Source organism: Caloenas nicobarica, chromosome Z, assembly GCF_036013445.1.
Source record: "Caloenas nicobarica isolate bCalNic1 chromosome Z, bCalNic1.hap1, whole genome shotgun sequence".
NCBI lineage: Eukaryota > Metazoa > Chordata > Aves > Columbiformes > Columbidae > Caloenas > Caloenas nicobarica.
Genome location: NC_088284.1, coordinates 60,949,338 through 60,970,721, shown reverse-complemented (window position 1 = coordinate 60,970,721; position 21,384 = coordinate 60,949,338). Strand labels below are relative to the sequence as shown.

Genomic DNA, 21,384 nt, shown 5'->3' with positions numbered 1-21,384 from the left:
TTTATTTTTCATGAAAACTTGGTGGCTTTTTACTCAGTATTTTACATAATATTATCTGCAAGTTGCTAGGGTTTATAAGAGATTGCTTTCTTCCTCCTGTGCTGGTGTATGCCATCACAGCACATATTAAAAAGAAAGAAGAGTAACAAATAACTTCTGAAGAATTCCAATGCCTTTCCAAGCTGAGAAATGTTTTATTCAGCAGAATTAAGATAGTGACATTTGACAGCACTACAGCTAAAATCCCAATGCAAGAAAGAAAGCTTTTAAGATTTGAGACGTTAACTTTTCAGTTTAACACCACAGCTTTATTAAATCCTCAGTATAAGGCAATTATTCAGTGACAGTAGACCCTGTACAGTTTGCGTGTGCTGGGAAAAAACAGCACAATATGGATATGATGAAAATATCGCTTGCAGAAAAATCTGGCTTGTTACAAAAAGCAAAAAGATGCTAGACTGAAACAGTGAAGTTCCTTTCTGATCCTATGTGTAAGCAAGTAAAGAATCTTCCATCATTTAATTAGTACCAGGTGAGGTCACAGTACAAATTCAACAAAGAAAATGAAAATAAGTGTACTGCATATAAACAAGTGCTAGGAAAAGTATTCATTTTTCCTTCTTAAAATATATCATCCTCAGCAATGTTTGTTAAGTTACATTTCCATCATGCAAGTATTGGTACTTCAGCAAGAGCACTCATACTTATCGTTAATATACCTTTATCAAACAGCACTGTTATAACAGCAAAATCCTACTCTTACAAATAAAAGTACGGCTCTGTCACTTTCCAGGCTGCCTCCCTGTAGTGAACAACTTAATTTTAAGGTCTTGGGGAAATAGCACACTGTAACTTACTACATTACTATGTAAAGAAATATTAAAACTACTGTCATTAACAGCACAAGGCTCTGAGAGGCTATAGCCTGAAATCAGGATGTCTACTCCTAAACAGTTGACTAAAAGCCCACTGATGTAATTTGAGACACTTTAAACAAGTTCATTTTCTTTTGTTTTATGCCTTCTATTAAAATCTAATACAGCAGTTTGCCGCTACAGAGAAGCTGGGGAAGGGTGGAGGCAGGCTAGACCTGGAATTGTGTTTCCAGGCATTACTTTGTCCTCTACAATGCAGATATCTAGACTGTGGCTTAAATTTGTAGGAAGATTTATCAATTTTTTTGTTTAAATAAACATGATCCACAACACTTTAGAAGTGGCTGTACATTTAGATAAAGCAACAGCCAAGTAAAAAAAAATGCATCACATATCCTTAACTACTTAAAAAAGTTAAATCCAAAGAGTGGGGTTTTTTTCCCCCAACATTTTCAGATTCTAATTACAAAAATCTGTATGACGGGAATTATATCATACAAAGACAGGTGCCTTGGGATTGAGCCATTTTCCAAATGACAGTCTCATATGATGTAACTCTTCACAGTTCCAAAATTTTTTACTTGGTTTTGCTTCCAATTTTAGTGTGTACTGCAAAGCTAACTTTTGTGGTTTTATGTTGTGCAGCCTTCCCTTAAAAGAACTATTATACAATTCTACTACAATAATTATGAAGGTTATAACAGTAATATCCATGAAAAACGCAAGACAGATTCATCTACAGGTACTAAGACAAAGTAAAAAGCAACTATAGGGATAATGTCTATTTTATTGAGTGCCTGAATAATGACATCATGTTGTAGTGCAACAGGCTACTGAAGTCTTACGACAGCTATGTTTGAGCTAACAGTCAGTTCCAATCATCTTACATGTAAACCCTTCCTGAAGTCTGGAGAAGACAGCAAGTACCACATGATAAATGAAGACTTGAACTCCAAAACAGAAGTAGAGCTTAAACATCAGGAAACTAAAGAAGATAGACTAAAAAAATAGACATCATTTATGTATACAAAGAAATAACCAAGTGAGAAGTACGTATGAGATCAGTTGGATTGTAAAAATAAGTAATACACATTTAAAAAGTTCCAATGTCACTATAAAAAATAAAATAAATCAAAACGTGACTTAGAACAGTTTACATTAATAGAAACTTAACTCTGATCTGAAGAATCTATTCTCTTCTAAAGATAAAATCCCTTCAGGTTCTGTTTTTCCTGGGACACCTTAGGAGAAATGTATTTTTTTACTTAATGATTAAGAACTATTTTTTACCAAATTTGGATTTGTGTCATCTTTCCCACCCCTACACAACTCCGAACAGAATCTCTCCTATTGTACTGATGAGGAACTTCAAAGATTGTCATTGTTAGGAATGACTCCACCTGTTCTGGGAAGTATCTGATGAAAGAACTCAAATAAAGAAGACTAGCTTATCAGCATGACTAGAATAAGATCACTTACCAAAAGACGCCCCTCAAGTCCCCTTTTACAGACAGAAAAAACCTAACTGCTTTCCAAAGAAAGAAAAGGAAGGCAGACTCTTCGCTGAGTGAATTTTTCCTCTTATTGGCTGGTCGGAAACTTAAGCTCAGAAACTTTGGAAGAAGAAAAGAAAGCTTACAAACAGATGAGATTTCTCATGTCAGAATGAATATTTCTTTCACATCAGGTTCCAGACACTGAATGTTTTGCTGCTGTGCCTTCACACATAGAAATATGGTTTTATGTTGAATGCTAGCAGATATTTAGCCATTAATGTTTGTCTGTAACTGACACCCCAAGCAGAACAGCAGAAACAGTATTTGTCACGAGCTCTTGAGTTAGGCTCAAAATCACAGTCACAGTATGTTAAGTACAGTACCACTACTCCTCATTATACTAAGTAATAAGTAAACAGTACTTCCACAGTAAACTTGTGCCCTATCCAATGCCACGATTTACTCAAGTATGGAAAAAACACACATTAGAAAATGCTACCTTCGTGTTCCTCTTCCCAAAGTTTAACATGTTATTTGTTAAAATCCCACATTAACTTAAAACCTAATCTCTTAAATATGCAAGAGTGATATTTAAATATAGTAACACAAAATGGGAAGACGTAGATCTATGTAGATTAAACTAAAATATAAAGAGAACAAATGAATTTTTAACAAGCCTCAAAAATAAAGTGGAGAAACCCACTCTGACAAGCTATAATAAAGGACCACTGTTACATATGAACGTTTACTGAAAATGTTTTCTTATTTATTGAGTTATTTTTAAAATCCTAAGATGACACCCAAGAGAAAACAGGTACATTTTCACAGTAGTGTTCTAATCCGACTAGACTAAGTTTGGTACAGCTTAAGTGAAGATTATATGACACAACTGACCTTTAAACTTAAAACAATTGTAGACATTTTCTTGGTTTTCCATGTTTTTCATTACATTTGGTACCTACTATCAAAAAAGCAAACATCATAACAGTAAGCGTAATCATAAAAGTTTAATGAATACCACCCATAAGAAGTCTCGTGTTCGTCATTAACTGTATTTCCCTGTAATTTTTCCCTGTAATATTTCTAACTGTAAATATTAACATCAGCATAGCAAAGGTTTTTTTTAACATTTCCTGTCTGCGTAGACAGCTTCCACAGCAAAGAATTATCCATGAAGTAAAAATTCTAGTGTTTCTTGGCAAATACTAAAAATCATATCAGCTCTGTGTTAGAACATACACAAGTCTGCTCTAATTTACTGAGAACTTGCCACATATTATTTAACACTTTTCCCAGCTGTTACAAGAACTGGAACTGGAAAGATAAAACTCTTGTAGCAAAAGTCGAGACTTCCCCGTCCCCTGTGCATACTAGTATTGTAAGGAGTATTAGTGCAGATGTGCAATTTCCAAAATGTTACTTTCCAATATAAATAGAATTAGAGCATAATTATTCTCCCAAGCTCAGAAAAGAGTCATTCGATATACACCTAGAAAAGAAGGAATAGACGCACACAAATAGCAGAAAGAAAAAGGAATGAACTCATAAAGGAAGTAAATCTGATTAAGAAGCTAAACCTGAACAAAAACTACATTCACACCCCCCACCTCTGACAATTTGTTACTTGAGGAAATAATGAGCATAATTTTGCTGTAGTGTTCTGAAAAAGTGAATTACAGTATATTGGAAGAGCACCTAAGCCTCAATTACAAATGAAAAAAAAAAAAATTCACTGGATACTAAGGCTGTGTGTCTGCACTTCCAAAAGCCAACCAGTAGGTCTGATAACTTGTTATTACAAGAAAAAAGTAACATATTTAAAAAGACAGACTGGAAGGAATAACAAATATCAATAAAGATAAAAATCAGTCACACAGAACATAAACAACATCTTGAAAACTTTACCTAACAACTAGTAATTACAGAATTAAACAGCTTAAACACTGAGAAACTGTATTAATAGCCTGAAGAGAAATAGCTTACATTCATAATCATTTGAGTTCTGAGTACTAAGAAAAATTTACTTCTAGACTTAGACCATTACAATATGTGGACAACACAGATATTCCAAAAGAAGAGAAACTGGAAACAGTATCAAGATAGAAGTTCAGATGCTGTTAAATACATGCAAGTTTGAATTTTTAATACAAAACTGTTGTATAATGAGTCTAAATACTGTGAATGTAATGAAAACCAGGTTTATGCCACTAGCTAGCACATAGGATGACAAGTCACACAATCACTGAATGAATTTGTTTTGAAAAACCTCTCCTCAAGTATTCAAACCTGTGACTGTGTAAGGAGAATGCTCACAGCTAATTAAAGACAAATAAGAAGCAGAAAGAGTTCAGACACATTCTTGCTAACCATACTTTTTTTTTAGGCAAGTGTCAGTTTTAAAGGAAAAAAAGAGTTTAACTTTTGACATTTCAGTTCTATCAAACAACTGTGAGGAGAGCAAAGCTTCCTTCCCTGTCTTCATATGCTTTCTAAAGAGGCACAAGTAACATCTGGATTTTCTCCTCAAACTATTTCCTCTTCGGTTTGTAGAAAGTGCTGCATCTTTTGAAATCAAAGCCTTACAGCCAATGTCAGTTGTCAAAACCCTGAAAACTAATACATGCAAACATTTTGAGATTACAAAACACAGATTTTTCAGTCAGGAAATCCACTGCAAATGGGGCAAGAAATCTTGTAAGGAACTGACTTCTTAAATTAAAAGCAGCAGTGTGCAGCCTTTTCCATCAAAATACTTTAAAGCTTGAACTAATAGGCCTAGGCAGCCACATCATAGTGGCACTCTTTTTCTAATGACAACTTAAAGAATGAGAACTTAAAAGTGACCTAGCAAGCCTCCTGTTGTTTTACTATTGTCTAATAACCTATATGAAAGTTTTGAATGAGCAAACAAACTAGCCACTAATATTAGAAACTAAAAAATAAACTTACGCAGCTAAAAGGCGTGCTCCAATTCATCATTCAGACCAATTATAAAAAAGGTTTGTTACTGACAGAAGGTCAAAGAAAACATGTATTTCCTTTAGGAAGACACTGTCTTAGAAGAAGATTTGACTGGGCAGAAAATAACAGCTCTCGTTCCTCTTCCTCCTCTGAAATTCTTAAGTGGATAACATGAACCAAAGATAACAGGTGTCATAATGTGGCAATGGTCTGTAGCTCCCAAAATTTCTTCATATTTCTAGCCATTAACTTAATTTCACTATCCAGTCTCCTCACTTCAACTGTTGAGACTAGTGCCAGAAATCTGACAGCATATACTTTCCTGACAGGCATTATTTCCTGTGCTTAAAGTATATAAAGAAAAAAAAGTCAAACGTTTCAGTTAAACATGTTTACATGGGGTATTTGAGAAATACATTGTGTGCAAGGGATGTATTTTGGCATTTTTTCATAGAAGATAAAACATAATTGTTGGCAGCAGACATTTTCACTAACGCTGCTCAAAGCAGCTACCTCTCAAAGAAGCAGTGCTTCTTTCTCTTGTTCTGCTCTGTGCAGCCACTGGGTAAATTCATTTGGTTAGATCAATGACATAAAACCCACTAATATTCACTTAGCAAACATCAGTTTTTAGATATATTAGGAAGCAAGAACACTTCGCTGTACAGCTGCACAACCATCAAATTCAATGCAACTTAACTATCAGATGTACATAGTTGGGAAGACGGTAGGAGGAAGAAACAACAGCCACCTCATCTGACAATGGCCCATAATGTCTTTCAGTCTCCAAAATCAATTTATCAACAGTGCCACCTGTGTGAATTCTCAGATACATTCTATTAAATTGCAGCCTACTACCTTTATTTGAAATTTTACATTAAAAATATATATATTTTAAAAATCTGTTAAGCAAGCCTAATGTTCAAACCATTCCTTGGGAGAGGAATGGCAAGTTTAAGACTACTATCCTGTCGACAACCTCTTCAGCTAAGGAGACACTTTCAAGGAGAAAGTGATTATTTTTCTTGACCAGGTAGTACTTAGAACTTTTCTTCTCATTTCCAGAAAACATTCTGTGCTCTCCAACTATCAACCTGTGTCTTGCATGTAACTTACACATGGATGACTAAAAATTTCGGCCTCTATAACAAAGCAGTGAAATCCTAGTTTTGTTAATGTATGTGCGTGCACACACATTTTTAACAAAAATGCAAAATTGTCCATAAATACATTATTTTTCAAAGGTCAATGACAGTCTGAACTGCAAATGACAAATGAAACTCACCTGAAATAAGTAAGGCTTTTGGTAAGGATAATGGCTACAGCAGAACAGAGCATTTTAAAGTGCTAGCCTGTTACACTCTTTCAAACAAAATGCCTCATGTTTTGGGGTTTTTTGGTTTTGTTTTGTTTTTAATTTTGTCTCCTCCATTTATAAAAAGGATGATCAGTAATACCTTTAGCCTTCATTGGGAACTGTTTCTCCTCACACCATTTTCAAGGTGAACTTCTCTTACTGTCTGCAACCAATGAGAACTCCCCTTGTACTTAGAGACCTTCTCCTCCTGCACTTAAAGACTTTTCGAAGATCCTAAAACGTGAAAGATCCTACAACACGGAATAATACAGGAATAAATGTTTTCCATTTAAGCAGGGTGAGATCTGGGAAATGAACAAAATTTTTTTTTTAAAGTATTTCAAGTAGGATCCCTCGCAACTTTTTTCTTCCTAAACTTTTTTTCATCTTGCACTGTTCCCCATCTGTCCAAATAAAGTTTGCTGCCCAAGTTCCTACTTGTATATTTCTTTCAGCCAGCATGAGGCACCTATGCACTACCTAATGTGACTCAAACACTTCAGAAGCAGAAGCAAATAAGCTTAAAATAGTAAAAAATATGACAAATCTTACAAATGTTTCTCAGGCAGAAGCAGAAACAGAAATGAAAACACAGGAGTATTGAGTTGTCAGGTCAATGCATTTTAGTAATTTTCATCCCAAAAGGAAAGCTACCACTGACAGACTGATACAACTGAAATAGTTCAATTTACACTGAGGAAGACAGGAGTCCAAGAGGTGTCCTGGATCACTGAGATCAGTTCCCTTTTATTTCAAGCTACCACATATATTAATCTTTTCCCAGACTCCATTTATGATCTGAGAGTTTAAAATCACTGTGGTATTTTACACAATTATTTTTTTATTTTTATGACATTTTATAGAGCTTGTTGAAGACCAACTGGTTAATGAGACAGATGTACCGATGGAGGTGTACGGGTATGGTAATGGCATATTCTTATGTATTTTTACCTTCAGAGCAGGCTGTAATCTCTTTGGGCTAAGGAATATCTTTTTGTTAAATGGTTCTACAAAGCATAGCACAAAAGTGAATTAATTCTTGAGGACTACAGATCCTAATTATTAACAATATTTGATAAAAACGTATACAGTCCACCAACACAAGCTCTTTATTTAGATGCAATAGCACTGGCAACTTAAGGACAGAACCAGTAAGAGGAGACACCCTACTAAATACTGAGAATTAACGCTGTTCTTAATTCTTCATGCTGAAGAATGAAATAGACTACCCATCAGTAATTTTATTTCTTAGAAATGCATTTCTCAGGTTTATTCCATAAACAAAATTGCCTCTGTAACAGACACAGATCTGCACACATTCTCCTCTTCCCATTCCTCCAACCCTGTATGTTTGGTACAGGGAGTGTGCACAAATGCATCACTAGCAGCAACTACATAACCAAGTTCTTTCCAAGAAACAGAGGTCAGCATAATCAAATGCAAATGAGACTGTCACCCTAGGACAGCCACATTCATGACCATGCATGCTTTGCCAGGCTGTGATCAACAAAGTTCAGCTGTTCAAAGTTTACTGTTTTGTCTGCACAAAACAGCTGTTCGTTCTACTCAGCTTCAAAACGCCAACAGCATACAGGCTCCATGATAGATAAATTATGAGCATGCACATGGAAACCATACCTCAGAGAAACCAGTTGCTCGTAAGTACTCCTCCTAACTACCTACACGTCAATCTACAGGCACAGTCTCCACACCCACAATTTAGACAGGGGGTTTCCCATTTCTTTATTACAGTCATTACTGCACAGTTTCTCAACATATGTAATAGTCAGTATTAATATTCTACAAGCATCCAGAATGGTGGCATTCTTTAATCATGTCATAGGTAAAAGTATACCGCAACTCTGACTTAGCAGTCTTGCAACAGATTTTCAAATTACCAGCATCCACTAAGACCATCTCTAAGATCATTGTGTCCTTTGGTCTTCCAGCCAGCAGCACACAGCAACAAAGGGACCATCTGAAGTAACTGGTCCAAACCAAGTCTGACAATGCCTGTTCTATCCAACTTATGCAACTGAGGAAGAATACAGAAAAACTAGTTTTCTAACCAAAATCAGAACCAGATTGAATCTTAGTTTAAGTGAAAACTTAGACTAGGTCCCAAAAGAAATCTTGTAATATTAAAAAAATCCACTAAACATACGCACCAAACCTGAAACTCACATGCAGGCTGTCACTCCCCCTGTAGAAGTGAGAGAAATCATGAGTCATCTTGCTGAAGAACACAAGTAGCAAGTTGGTTGCCACAGGCTCTGAACATTAACATCAACTATCAGTTTTCTACTCCATTAATGATGAGGATTCCTCAGAGACCACAGCGTTCTCACCAAACCCAGAAGAAATATGAACTTCAGTAAAGTGCAAGGAGAGAAGCCTGGGAAACCCACTGAAAGACGGTGTACTGATATGGAAGCAAAGGCTAACATAATAATCTTCAAGGTCCATCAGACAAACAAAACTATCAACCAAAGAGCTTCTCTTTGAAGAGGAACACTAATGGACAACAAGTACCTAATGTACATGGAAACTTAATTCCATCAGGTTATAATCATTCCATTTACCAACAATGACAAAGTCTATTTTAGTAAAATAAAATATTAAGAACTGGGGAAAAGGCCCAATCTACTCTTAGTAGATTTACTATTAGAAATATATTAACTTCTGCCTGCACAGATTCAGTAACCTGGTAAAGCTTTTAGGAATCCTCACTAAAAGTAATGGCTATCTGCCAGAATCAAGCTGGGCATGTAACTCACCCACAGAGCGTCCTACCTCACATTGCTTGTCAGACAGGCTCTTTACAGCAAAGACATCCATGTAAATTCTTATGGATCATAAAAACACCAGACGCACATCCTACACAGAGCAGACACAGACTTAACTGTAATCTCTTGGGCTGAGAAACAAAGAGGTCTCAAACTGCTTCCAGATCTGAAGGAGTTCAGAGGGTATTACTCCATAGCTCATATTAAGCATGAATAGATTATCCCTCTTGCTAAAGTACCTGGTGCCACAGAATAAATAACCACAAAAAGTGTGGTTTATGACACATAATGCAGATATTACCTCAAGCTTTAATTTAAACTTCTCTGTTGATTGATATAAAACCTGACATCATCATCCAAACTTGATGGTCCTGAAAAAGGTACCTACACTTGAGCCATACTAAGTCTATACTTCCATACAGGTAGGCATACTGACATTTCTCAGGCTGCAGACACATCCAGCCTTCCTGTGACTACTGTTGAGAGTCTTCTTAAATGGAAGGCCTTAATTACAAAAATTAAACAGGAAAAGGAAGGAAAAGACAGCATTTGTTTGTAAATCAACAAGTGTTTCCACTACTTCAGGGAAGAGCTAACTATCACGAAGCTAACACCCACAGAGTGAGAGAACTGTTCCCCCTGAAACTAAGGAGATGATACCCAGCACCACACAACCAACAAATGTAAAACAGAGGAAAGGGCAAACTTTTGTATGACACAGCACTGTACAATATGTCCTTATGGTGCCACATTAAGCGACTGAAGTGTCCTGCTCCTGATTTAGAAGCGATTCTACAGTAAGCTGTGGTGGAGACTCTACCTACAGTTAACTTTAGGATCTAAGCATGTGTTGGATTCCTCATGAGTCCTTTCAAATAAGGATTTCTCTTCTGTTCAAGATAGGTTCATATCTTCTTCTATATTAAAAGATAGCCACTCAGAGCAGAAAAAAGAAATGTGATAAAAGTGTATGAATCTTGACAGCACACCCTTGACTTCAAAGTCTTTAATGGCTCTTTGTGATAACAACAAATGCAAAGGTGAAATGGAAATACAATGAATAAAGTGGCAGAAGGGGAGGAAGATGACACCAGTAGAAATAAGAACACATCTGTAAACAATGCCGCCTCCAGGGAAAAGGCTGCATTCAGAAACTTCATGCAGAACATGGACTGACAGGCAAAAGCTATATAGCCATGACCAGATGTCAAGAGAGTTGGTACTGATTGAAGGTGAGCATTGATAAAACTGATACTTCAGTCTCTTGCTCACTGATGAAGACAGGACTCTTAAACAAGTACCACAAGCCTTTTGCATCTTTGAGCTTATGAAGAACTACGACTCCAGTTTAATCTGGGACTGAGAAGTCCTTTTCCTCCAAATGGCACTGCATGTTCTATGAGCAGAACAATCCCTCTGAAGAAACATGTGGGTCTTGCTATTGCAGCAATTTAGTTAAATACTGGGCATACAGCCTCAGGGGGGTGGAGGAAGGGAGAGGGAAAGCACAACACCACAAACAGCTCAGCTATAATGTTCCCTACAAAATCAGGGATAGAAACATATTAGGTTGGTGCAAAAGGAATTGCAGTTTTTGCATTGTTGAAATCTGCTGTTTGATACTGGAATACATTCTTAAATAAATGTAGTTATATTATATATCATTAATGATCTTTTCTCCCTTTTTTTTTGCTACTGACTTGCTGTTTACTTTATATTTCTTTTAGACTATGGAAATTATGTCAGATAAAAAGCAAATTCAAGCAACTTTCTTATTCGAGTTCAAACTGGGTTGTAAAGCAGTGGAGAAAACTTGCAATATCAACAACGCATTTCGCCCAGGAATTCCTAATGAGTGTACAGAGCAGTGGTGGGTCAAGAAGTTTCACAAAGGAGATGAGAGCCTTGAAGAAGAGAAGCGTAGTGGCCAGCCACCAGAAGTTGACAACGACCAACTGAGAGCAACCATCAAAGCTGATCCTCTGACAACTACACAAGAAGTTGCCAAAGAACTCAACGTCAACCTTTCTATGGTCATTCAGCATTTGAAGCAAATTGGAAAGGTGAAAAAGCTCAATAAGTGGGTGCCTCGTGAGCTGACCAAAAATCAAAAAAAAAAAAAAAAATCATCATTTAAGTGTCATCTTCTCTTATTCTGTGCAACAACAATGAAACATTTCTCAATCGGATTGTGACGTGCGACAAAAACTGGATTTTATTTGACAACGGGCAACAACCAGCTCAGTGGGTGGACTGAGAAGAACCTCCAAAGCACTTCCGAAAGCCAAACTTGCACCCAAAAAAGGTCATGGTCCCTGTTTGGTGGTCTGCTGCTGCTGGTCTGATCCACTACACCTTTCTGAATCCCAGCGCAACTATTCCATCTGAGAAGCATGCTCAGCAAATCCATGAGATGCACCGAAATCTGCAATGCCTGCAGCTGGCATCGGTCAACAGAAAGGGCCAAATTCTTCTCCGCAACACCCGACCACACGTCGCATGACCAGCCCTTCAAAAGTTGAACAAATTGGGCTACAGAGTTTTGCCTCATCTGCCATATTCACCTGACGACTTGCCAACTGACTGCCACTTCTTCAAGCATCTCAACAACTTCTTGCAGGGAAAACGCTTCCTCAACCAGCAGGATGCAGAAAATGCTTTCCAAGAGTTCATTGAATCCCAAAGCACGGATTTTTAGGCTACAGGAAGAAACAAATTTATTTCCCTTTGGCAAAAATGTGTTGACTGTAATGGTTCCTATTTTGACTAATGAAGATGTGTTTGAGTCTAGTTATAATGATATAAAATTCATGGTCCAAAACCACAATTACTTTTGTACCAACCTAATAGTATCACCTATCTGTAGCAGTCACAGCTGGCAGGAGAGCTTTGTTTAGCCATAAGGCGGTCTGGTTACCCCTTTGAAATTACAATAACTAAGCTCTTGCCCAGGAAGTTTAATTTCTCTTAATTGTACTCTTTTCTAGAAGAGCTTTGCTGTATTTTCACCTTCACATTCACTGTAACTACACTATTTAAACAAGAAGTGGAAAGAAGAGAGAAACAAATGAAAACTCAGCCTCTCAGAGGGATTAGAAGAAAGTGGGTTTTACCAAACCTAGAACTGCAAAACAATGTGTTTGCACAGGACTTGTGATATGCAAATCTAGCAGCACTCAGCTTTCTCACTTAAGAGAAGGGCAAGTACTGCTTCATCCTCTAAGAACAGCTGATCTTAGGAGAACATACTGACCTAAAAGTTACCTTGTTGAGAAAGAATTCATGATTGATTGGATTCTTCAATTGATGGGACTGTCAAATATTTCCAGCTAGAAAACCAACACAAGGTGAACATCATATCTGTTGATGCTGTTCTAACTACTTTCAAAGCCAGTACAGAGTCAGCCTACTTGATGAACAGTCACAGGACTACATAGAACCACTAGCTAGGGCAGCATTATCCCTCACTGAAACTGTTGGAGGGGGGTAAATACACCAAAATTTCTAGACACATTTTGGCTGAAAATTTTTAACCAGTTCTTCATGTTCTTTGACAGATTTTCTTACTAACTCCAAAAAATTTCAAAGTAGAGAAAAGTGTGCTCCAGTATAAATCAGTAAGGTGAATAAGGCTAAAGGTGAACTTTTCCTGCCAAGTACAGCTTAAAAGAAAAATTACTGAGATGAAGCTTCACTTCTGGATAAAGTTCCCAGCTACAAGGTTCTGAGATAGAATCACATAATCATTTTGGTTGGAAGAGACCTTTAAGATCATCAAGCCCAACCATAAAGCCTGGTTTGACACCATAAAGATGGTGTCAAACAACACATAACTCAGTCCTGAATCTATGAATACAGTGTGAATACACATGGGAGAGCTAAGAAAAGAAAGAACAGTTTCATGCTTTCATCTGAGTCAAGACATGGATCTGTGCATTTTGGAGACAGTGAGGCGAGACATGCATGTCCTAGAGGACTTAGTTGCAATAACTGGGCCTATGATGATGGAAAACCTGGACCTGAGATGGTGTTGCACAGACTTCAAGTATCTCCTACATAAACATTGCTATTAGCATAATTTGTTCCAGTCATCAAGAGGGAAAAAAAAAAAAAGGATGTTGCTTGAGCTTTTTTTTTTTTTTTTTCAGGGGGTCAAACTAAGTTTGCCACAACATGTGGTACAGTAAAGTATATTTACTATTCATCACAATGAAGCCTTGGATCAGAGTCAAGGGGCAGGAGTAGACCAATTCAATGCATTACAAGTGACCTGTCCTGCAACTGTGACCTTCTTTTTGGTGATTTTTTTTTTTCCAGCCTGGATCGATACAACAGGCAGAGAGGGAGAACCAGTCTGGAAACGGAGCATCAGTAACAATCTGAGAAGCTGGGGACCTGTGTCCACCTCTGACACATAGTGCTTCCAACGTATTCAAGTAAATTTGATGGCTTCGCAGGCACCAGGCTTCTGTCATCCATTTGTAAGTAATTTTTATTCTGTTTCAGGTAACAGCAAGTGTTTTCATGTCTTGCAAGAATGTACCTATTACAGGCAAGACGGAGCTGAAATTATGCCACTCAAGAGAATCACCTTCTTTAGAAGATAAAGCAAAAAGAGTTCCAAAACAACACAGCAAGGACAGACTAGAGAATGCCAAGTACATCTAGCAGCGAAATGCACAGTCCAAACCTAAAGAGCACAACACCCAGGAAAATTTAACTGTGCAGAAGATGACAGTACTAGCAGTAAAATATGAACCTTGAAGAACCAGAGTGAAGAGATACATTAGATGAAACAATTTCTGAGGTAGAGTACAACTGTGTGGCAAAGCACACCATAACCTCCTTACTTACCCACATCAAGCATAGAGGTGGCAGGATACACATGTGGTCTACAGACACCAAGGAGGTAAACATCACTGTATGAAAACAGAGTGCTGTGGATGCACACAAAGCTACTATATGAATATGCACATTAAGTAATACTAAGAGAAAAAAATCTGAGACCTTGAAAGACTTGTAACAAAAGTCAGTACCATTCATCAAAAACCCAATCACTGATATATGTACAAGTCTCACTTTCCAGAAAGCCTCCCAATAGCTTTTCTTTCCGAAAGCTTAGACTTCCAATACCTTAGACTGACCAGTTAAATAACTGTGACTTCAATGGCTACCTTGCAACATTGTGTTTCTGTGCATCACCTAATTTTGCTGGCTACCAATTTCAACTGTTATACCTAATCTTATAGTAACAGTAAAAAGGCTCCCTCCACCTGCTGAAAGGAACAGCTAGATCCTGAAATACACATAAAGAGAGGTCAAACTTTTCTCTGTAGTATGAATATGTCAAGGAAAAATCAGAACTGTCGTGAAAAATTTTCTACTTCTGTACTTTAGACCATGAAAAACAATAATATCTACAAAAAAGGCACATAATTTCACTGCAACAGTTACAAACATTGTTTCTCAAATGTTTGCCATGGTTAACTTACATACATCCACAGTATTGTAAAATGAAGTCATCTTAAAGCCAAGTCTTTGAAATCACACCACAATAGACATGTAATTTCAAAAGAAAATATTTTCATTTTGGTAATACTGGTTGACTAAGTTATTTTCGTGTATTTCTTGTAATATTCAATGAAATATTTACATTTCTACTTCCACCTTTGTAATTCTCTAATATTTTAAGCAGATAGTTTACAATTGCAGAAATATAATCTGAACTCAGAGTTTTAAAAGTGCATTAAGTAGCACATCTGCTAATAGTAAGAGCAATCAAAAAGTGCTCTATGCAAGTCAGATTCACAGTTACATATTAAAATAACTGAAGCTGAAATAGCTGCTCTAAATCTACATTTATCTCCTACCAAATATATTTTGCATCTTCCCACCTTAATCTTACATTGCACAAACTACAGTATTTTTACTCATTTCAGTATCAAAATTTAAAAATTCTCAACTCGTTTCATGTTTTGTTTAGAAGCTTAATGTAATGCTTTAACAGATGTTATCTAAAAAACCACCAAAAATTCAGACTAATTTCTCAAGCAAATGAAGTGGTGCCAAATAAGTGGTTCACAAATAATAAATGCCTATAAATTTTGGGTTTCCCACCAATACGTAGTAGGCTCTTGGATTTGTTTTTACTACAGAAACAACCAAATACGAAAAAAAAACAACACCAAACAATCCCACCCTTAATGCCCTCTCTCCAGGTCAGAATCAATTTCCTCCCCTCAGTCACAAAGTTCTCTATGGCAAACCTTTACTACAAGTGTAGACCTGCAATTCTGTGCATCATTGCTCTATTTGGAATAAAATTCATCCAAAAGAAGTAAGAAAATGTGGTCTCATACGAGTTCTGCAGCTCCAGTGAAAGGAATTGAATATACACAGCGAATAGTTAAAAAAATTAAAACAATACTTTACTTGGAAAAAGCCACAGTAAAAATTCAGTTATATAGTTTCTTTTTCTTATATAAGAAGGATGGTTTTTAAGTTTCAAAAGACAAATAAATTAATAATCGACAAGTATTTAAGCATGAAAAATAGCATTCTTTTCAATAGATTCACTATATCCAACTGAAAAGTGTTATATATTTTTTTCTTGATTGCAATATTGAACTTGCTTTCTTTGATTCCAAGCTTCTTCAAGAAATTCTTGGTTTATACAAACCAAATAACAACATGTGATGTCCTCAAAATAGTATCAGGAGCACTTACTCATCGTACTTGATATGATAAATAGCTTCTTCATCAGCGTCCATACAGTCCGAATAAGATGTTGATGGTGTACTGTCCAAATTATTTGCATTTTCTCTAGAATGATCTTGACTTATGTTTCCATTAGTCCTTTTGTGAGTGTTACCACTCTTTCCTTGAGCTTTACCATTCTTATGTCCCTTTGTTGCTCGTGTAACATTTTCTATATGAGCTTCAAACCAGGCTCCAATGCTGATATCACGGGCATCCACCAATTCGTTTATCTGAGAGGAAAATTCAACAATGAATTTATTCTTATTTTATACAATCTCAATTAAGAAAAAAATAAATAAGACAACTTACTATGCTACTGCTTAACTTTGTTATCAGTAAAACAATCAACTCTAGTAACTAGTTGAGCTTCGGAAAGCTCAAGTAACATGTAGTCATTAATATGTTGCACTTCCAGTATTTTACTACTCTTCCCTCATTAAAATTCGGTATGAATATAATCTGCAAGTAATTTTAAAAAGCAATGCTAGATTACTTTCTTTTTTCCCCCCTCCAAACCTGAAAGTTAGCTTCATCTCTTTCATTATCCTTTTCTCTTGCTCAATCAATTGTTCTTTATGGCTAAAATAAGCACACATATCATTTAAATACTGGCTCACAACCAAAGGGTTTAAAGACTTTCCTAAGCCTCAAACTTGGAGTTATCATTTAACCTTCTATCTTTCTGGCCTGCAAGATTTTTTTTAACGCTTCAAGACTCAAGGAGAGAGAGGGAAGAAACAAGTCTAACAAGGTTGGCACCACAGTTAGCCAAAATCTTATGACTGTAAGAAATGGAACTATTTTCCAGAACTTCTCCCTTCTGTACTCACAATAATACTGGTGTTAAGCAAACACTTTACTATTCTAAATCATGTTTCATATTCTCAAGTCTTCAGCTAATTAAGCAGATGTTCCTTCAATAATTCTGAGAACACTGAAAAAATATATTTCAAGAACATTAACAGTACACCAAGTATAAAAAAAATTATTACAACAGAACTACTCCACAGCCATACCACAGAAAACATCTATAATAAACAATACGAGATACATATATATATGTACATACATGGTTTAAGCTACAGAGTTTGCCAAGTAAAAACATAGTGCCAGACAGATACTTACTCAGTCCCAAAGGCTAGCATCTATAAACTGAACAATCTTGTTGTATTTTCACAGAAGCAAGCTAAAAAACATGCTCAATACTTGCAGTATTTAGAGTGAATCAGTCCTTAGGTATCTGAAAGTGCAACTGACAAGCAACTGCATGAGCTAAAAAGTTTATCCCAAGAAGGCAGTCCTTCGTATTTTACTCTTTTCATTCACCTTCTTAGAATGCCCTTCAAAACCCAACCCCTTATTTTTCCTCCCATGTAAAAGATCAACATGTATTTCTTGATTTTTGTTCTTACAACTTACAGTAAACTACAGCCTTTTACCAGGATGAAAATTTCAAACACATAATAAACAAATCAGAGAAGGGCAGCCTTATTTTAAACCTGCCAATCTATTTTGAACATAAACAGTGCTTTCTGGCACTCCTAGAAGGAACTCTCACAAAGGCAACCCTACACAACCTTATGTGTTTGAATTAGTTGTAGCTCAAAGTGCTTGTTTACTTCCTCCTTTCAAAAACATAGTTGAGCAAGACACACACTACTAAGGATTCCCCCATCTGCTGCTACTTCTTGTGACCAGTTATGAAAGTGCCAGAGAAGCCATGTTAGCCAAGTCAAAATCATCAGCACATCCAGAACAAAAAAAAAATTTAAAAATAAATCAGTGCAAACTCCCTAATCATTCTTTTCTAATGCATCTTTCCATAATTTGATGTGCATACTTACACAACAGACTTGCCACCCTTGCAGAGAACTAAGGGAAATAGTTATTACCACAGACCATTGAGGAACATCAGACAACTGTTTATATTACTGATGTCTGGTTTAAGACCTGGGTTATTACTACATCTTTGTAAACAGTATTAAACAAATTCTGATTTTAATTACCAACTCAGTTTGTGTGGTTTTTATTCCAAGGTAGTTAAGAGTTCTTACCTAAAATGTTTTTACTACAGCCAGAGATTTTTGGATGAAAAGTTATGAAGAATATGTGAGAACCAGGAAGGGAAATATGCACATGCTTCTGAATGAGCTTTATGTTTTCTAACATCATTCCTACATGCCTAAGCAGTGTTACTGTAACTCCTCTCTTGTAATCTTTTATTATTTCTTTTAGCACTGGATATCAACCACAGGTACCCTGCTTAGCCAAGGTGGAGTCCTTCACATATGGATCCCCAGGTCTTAAACCAGACACCAGTCTTGGTAACAAGGAACAGGAGTTGAACATAATTCGACCTACCACTAGTTCTTCAGAGACCACGTAAATATAAGATGTCAGATACAACTGGAATATAAAACAAGCTAAAGCACTCTGGTTTGCATAATATAAAATGACCACATGTAGGAACTCTGTTTAAATCACTATTTTCACCATCTAACAATTATTATTAACTATTATTTCCAATATCAACTCCACCACTATTTTTTTTTTAATTACAGGTTACATACTGGCTGCCTTTCCTTTTGGTAGTTGAAATGAGAGAAAGGACGGCCCAGCCAACTGAGACTGTTCATAACATGGTGTAAGTAACAGGTATCTTGTTAAGTCTAGTCTAGATGCAGATCCAGTAAGACAGAGGACTTTCCTCAGACAGAAAAAATTGTAACAAACTATTCCTTCCTACAACTACACAATTCCTTATTGTTTGACAAACAAGTAAATGCAAATAATTAAATACATCCACCCATTTAGCCATCTAACATAGGTTAATTTATAGCCATTTTTATTGACTTTTATTAGACAAGTTTACTGCCTTTGAATTACATTATTGGCTAAAAATACATTCTTAAAAGTTCCCTGATTCTGTAAGTAGAAATCCTCTATACATTCATATTGTCATCTACAAACAGCAAAGAATGCAATGACTGTGTCCTTATTTTTCTCTATGTATATTAAAAACACATGGCTGTCTGAAAAAGTAATCGATTCACGGGTAATAAAGGAGAAAGTGTTAGACCTCTGGTACTGGGGAAAGCAAAAACTCCAGCTGACTCAAGAGAATAGGTTTCCTTGAGTATGTTTGCCAATATCACCATTCCCTGTTCTATTTTCTGTTCCAATCCTGAATAAAACAGCCAAGAGACTACCTGATATAGGTTTTTAATATTCTTGAAAATATACATTTTAATACTCCTTTTCTTGATCAACTGATCTTCTGCAGCCTCCCCTCTCCACAGTGTTGTTCTCATCCTTTCTTGCATTATCTTTTACACCCATCGATTAATTGTACAGCATCAGAACTGAAGAACTGGGGTTTTTCCCCCACTGTAATAAATGGAGATTAAAAAAAAAAAAAAAAAAAGAGCAAGCACACAAGCTTGTGTCTCCGTTTTCAAGCTACTAATTTTTTGATTCCTCAGGGAATGAATAAAACTCACTACACAGAGTGCTACAGGAATGCACGGTAACTTAACACTTGTCCTTAATACCAGAAACACTAAGTAACAGTCTACATAAAACTAAGATAGCTTCCCATCCAGACAACTGGTCTAAATAACAGTGTTCATGTAACTGAAATTAACTGCATATGTATGGCAGCACTAACCTCCTTTTCCTTCTCTGTAATTGTAGACATTTTCTAGGAAAAGAATTACTGTTAAGGATATTTCTTATCTAAGAGAAACACCCAAACAGAAGGTAAAATGCTACCACTTCCCATATATACACATCCTAGTAAATATCCAATGAGCTAGCAATATGGAAACTGCCCCTTTTCTGTTTAATTTAAGCTTCCAGTACTCTGGCATAATCCTACGCAACACTCTTGAAAAAAAAGCAATGAGGTTAAAAACTAACAATTAATATGTTATATGTGATTCCTAAAGAAAACCCCAAACTACCTATAATAAAATAACAATCATTGTATCACATACAATTTAAAGAAATTGCATATTTCCATGGTTTATCTAGTCCTAATGCAGCACTGAAACATTAGCATTAAAACAAGTACTTGGCAAGCTTGAAAAAAACAAGTAGGAGAAAAGCTACACTTTTCCACAGATTTTTTGATTAGCTTCTTCTGTTCACAGCACATACTTCTGTGAACAGATACTCACATTTTTTGGACAACATGTTCTGGAGAACACAACATGCCACCTACAAGTGTGAGGCAAGTTTCCAGCTTTTAAAGTTCGGACATACCTTGTACAATCCAATGCCAGGATCAATGAGAAATGAGCGAGATGATGTAGATGGCTGACTGGGTGATCCACTATTTGTTTTTTTGACTTTGTTCTTGCAATTGGAAACAGCACAGGGACTGACTTCTCCATCCTGATCTGTCACAGAAGCAGTGGTAGGAGCTTCAGATTCAGAACGTATCAAAAGCTGAACTATATCATTTAGTCCAACATTGTAGTCAAATAAAGTGTGTCCATCTTCTAGCTGCCAAAAGAAAAGTATACTTGTAAAATTCTACCTTGAGGTATGTAAGTAGTTTCTAAATCTTCCTTTTACAGACAATCATACAGACCAGAAGAGGCAAGCCAAGTATTTCAGGTAAATAAAAGCCAATGTCTTGAGTACATGCAAAACCAAACTCTCATCAAGTTACCTGCAGTCCTGATTTCATCCAATGAAAATCACTTAAAGGCTTAGAGACAGACATCTATACAGACTTCAGACCTTTTAACTGTGCATCAACATCCAAGATAATGCAGTGATTTTCTCATCAAAACACAGGCAGAATCCATGTTACCATTTACATGACATAGACAAAAACTATAAATATGTGTGAGAATGTTAAAATTTACATATCTGAAATGTACACAATGATTGTTATTTCACAATTCGCTCTTTCTCAATCTTTTCTAGAAAGCAAGGCAGTGCCTGTTAACTTCCCTAATATTTGGAGACTTATTTTTCTAAATAAAACAACTATATGTAAAAAAATCTCACATACGTAAAACTCAATTTACTTTACCAAACTGTAAGATCTGTAGGTATTGTGCACGAGCAACTCCACTGAGAGGCAAGAAACACCAAAAACACATAGCGGACCTTCAAGTTTATGAAAGAACATCTCCTAA

The 21,384-nt window shown here is 36.2% G+C and overlaps 1 protein-coding gene across 4 annotated transcripts in view; it reads right to left on the bottom strand.

Annotated features, from left to right (window-relative positions):
• Positions 1 to 21,384, bottom strand: part of UHRF2 (ubiquitin like with PHD and ring finger domains 2) — a 93,337-nt gene that overhangs the window by 56,175 nt on the left and 15,778 nt on the right. For all 4 annotated transcript variants that reach the window (XM_065655895.1, XM_065655896.1, XM_065655897.1 and 1 more), the window contains exons 2-3: positions 20,498 to 20,740; positions 16,202 to 16,464 (exon numbers count right to left, since the gene is read on the bottom strand). In XM_065655895.1, coding sequence (XP_065511967.1) covers positions 16,202 to 16,464; positions 20,498 to 20,740 — 506 coding nt within the window. The remainder of the gene's footprint in view (positions 1 to 16,201; positions 16,465 to 20,497; positions 20,741 to 21,384) is intronic.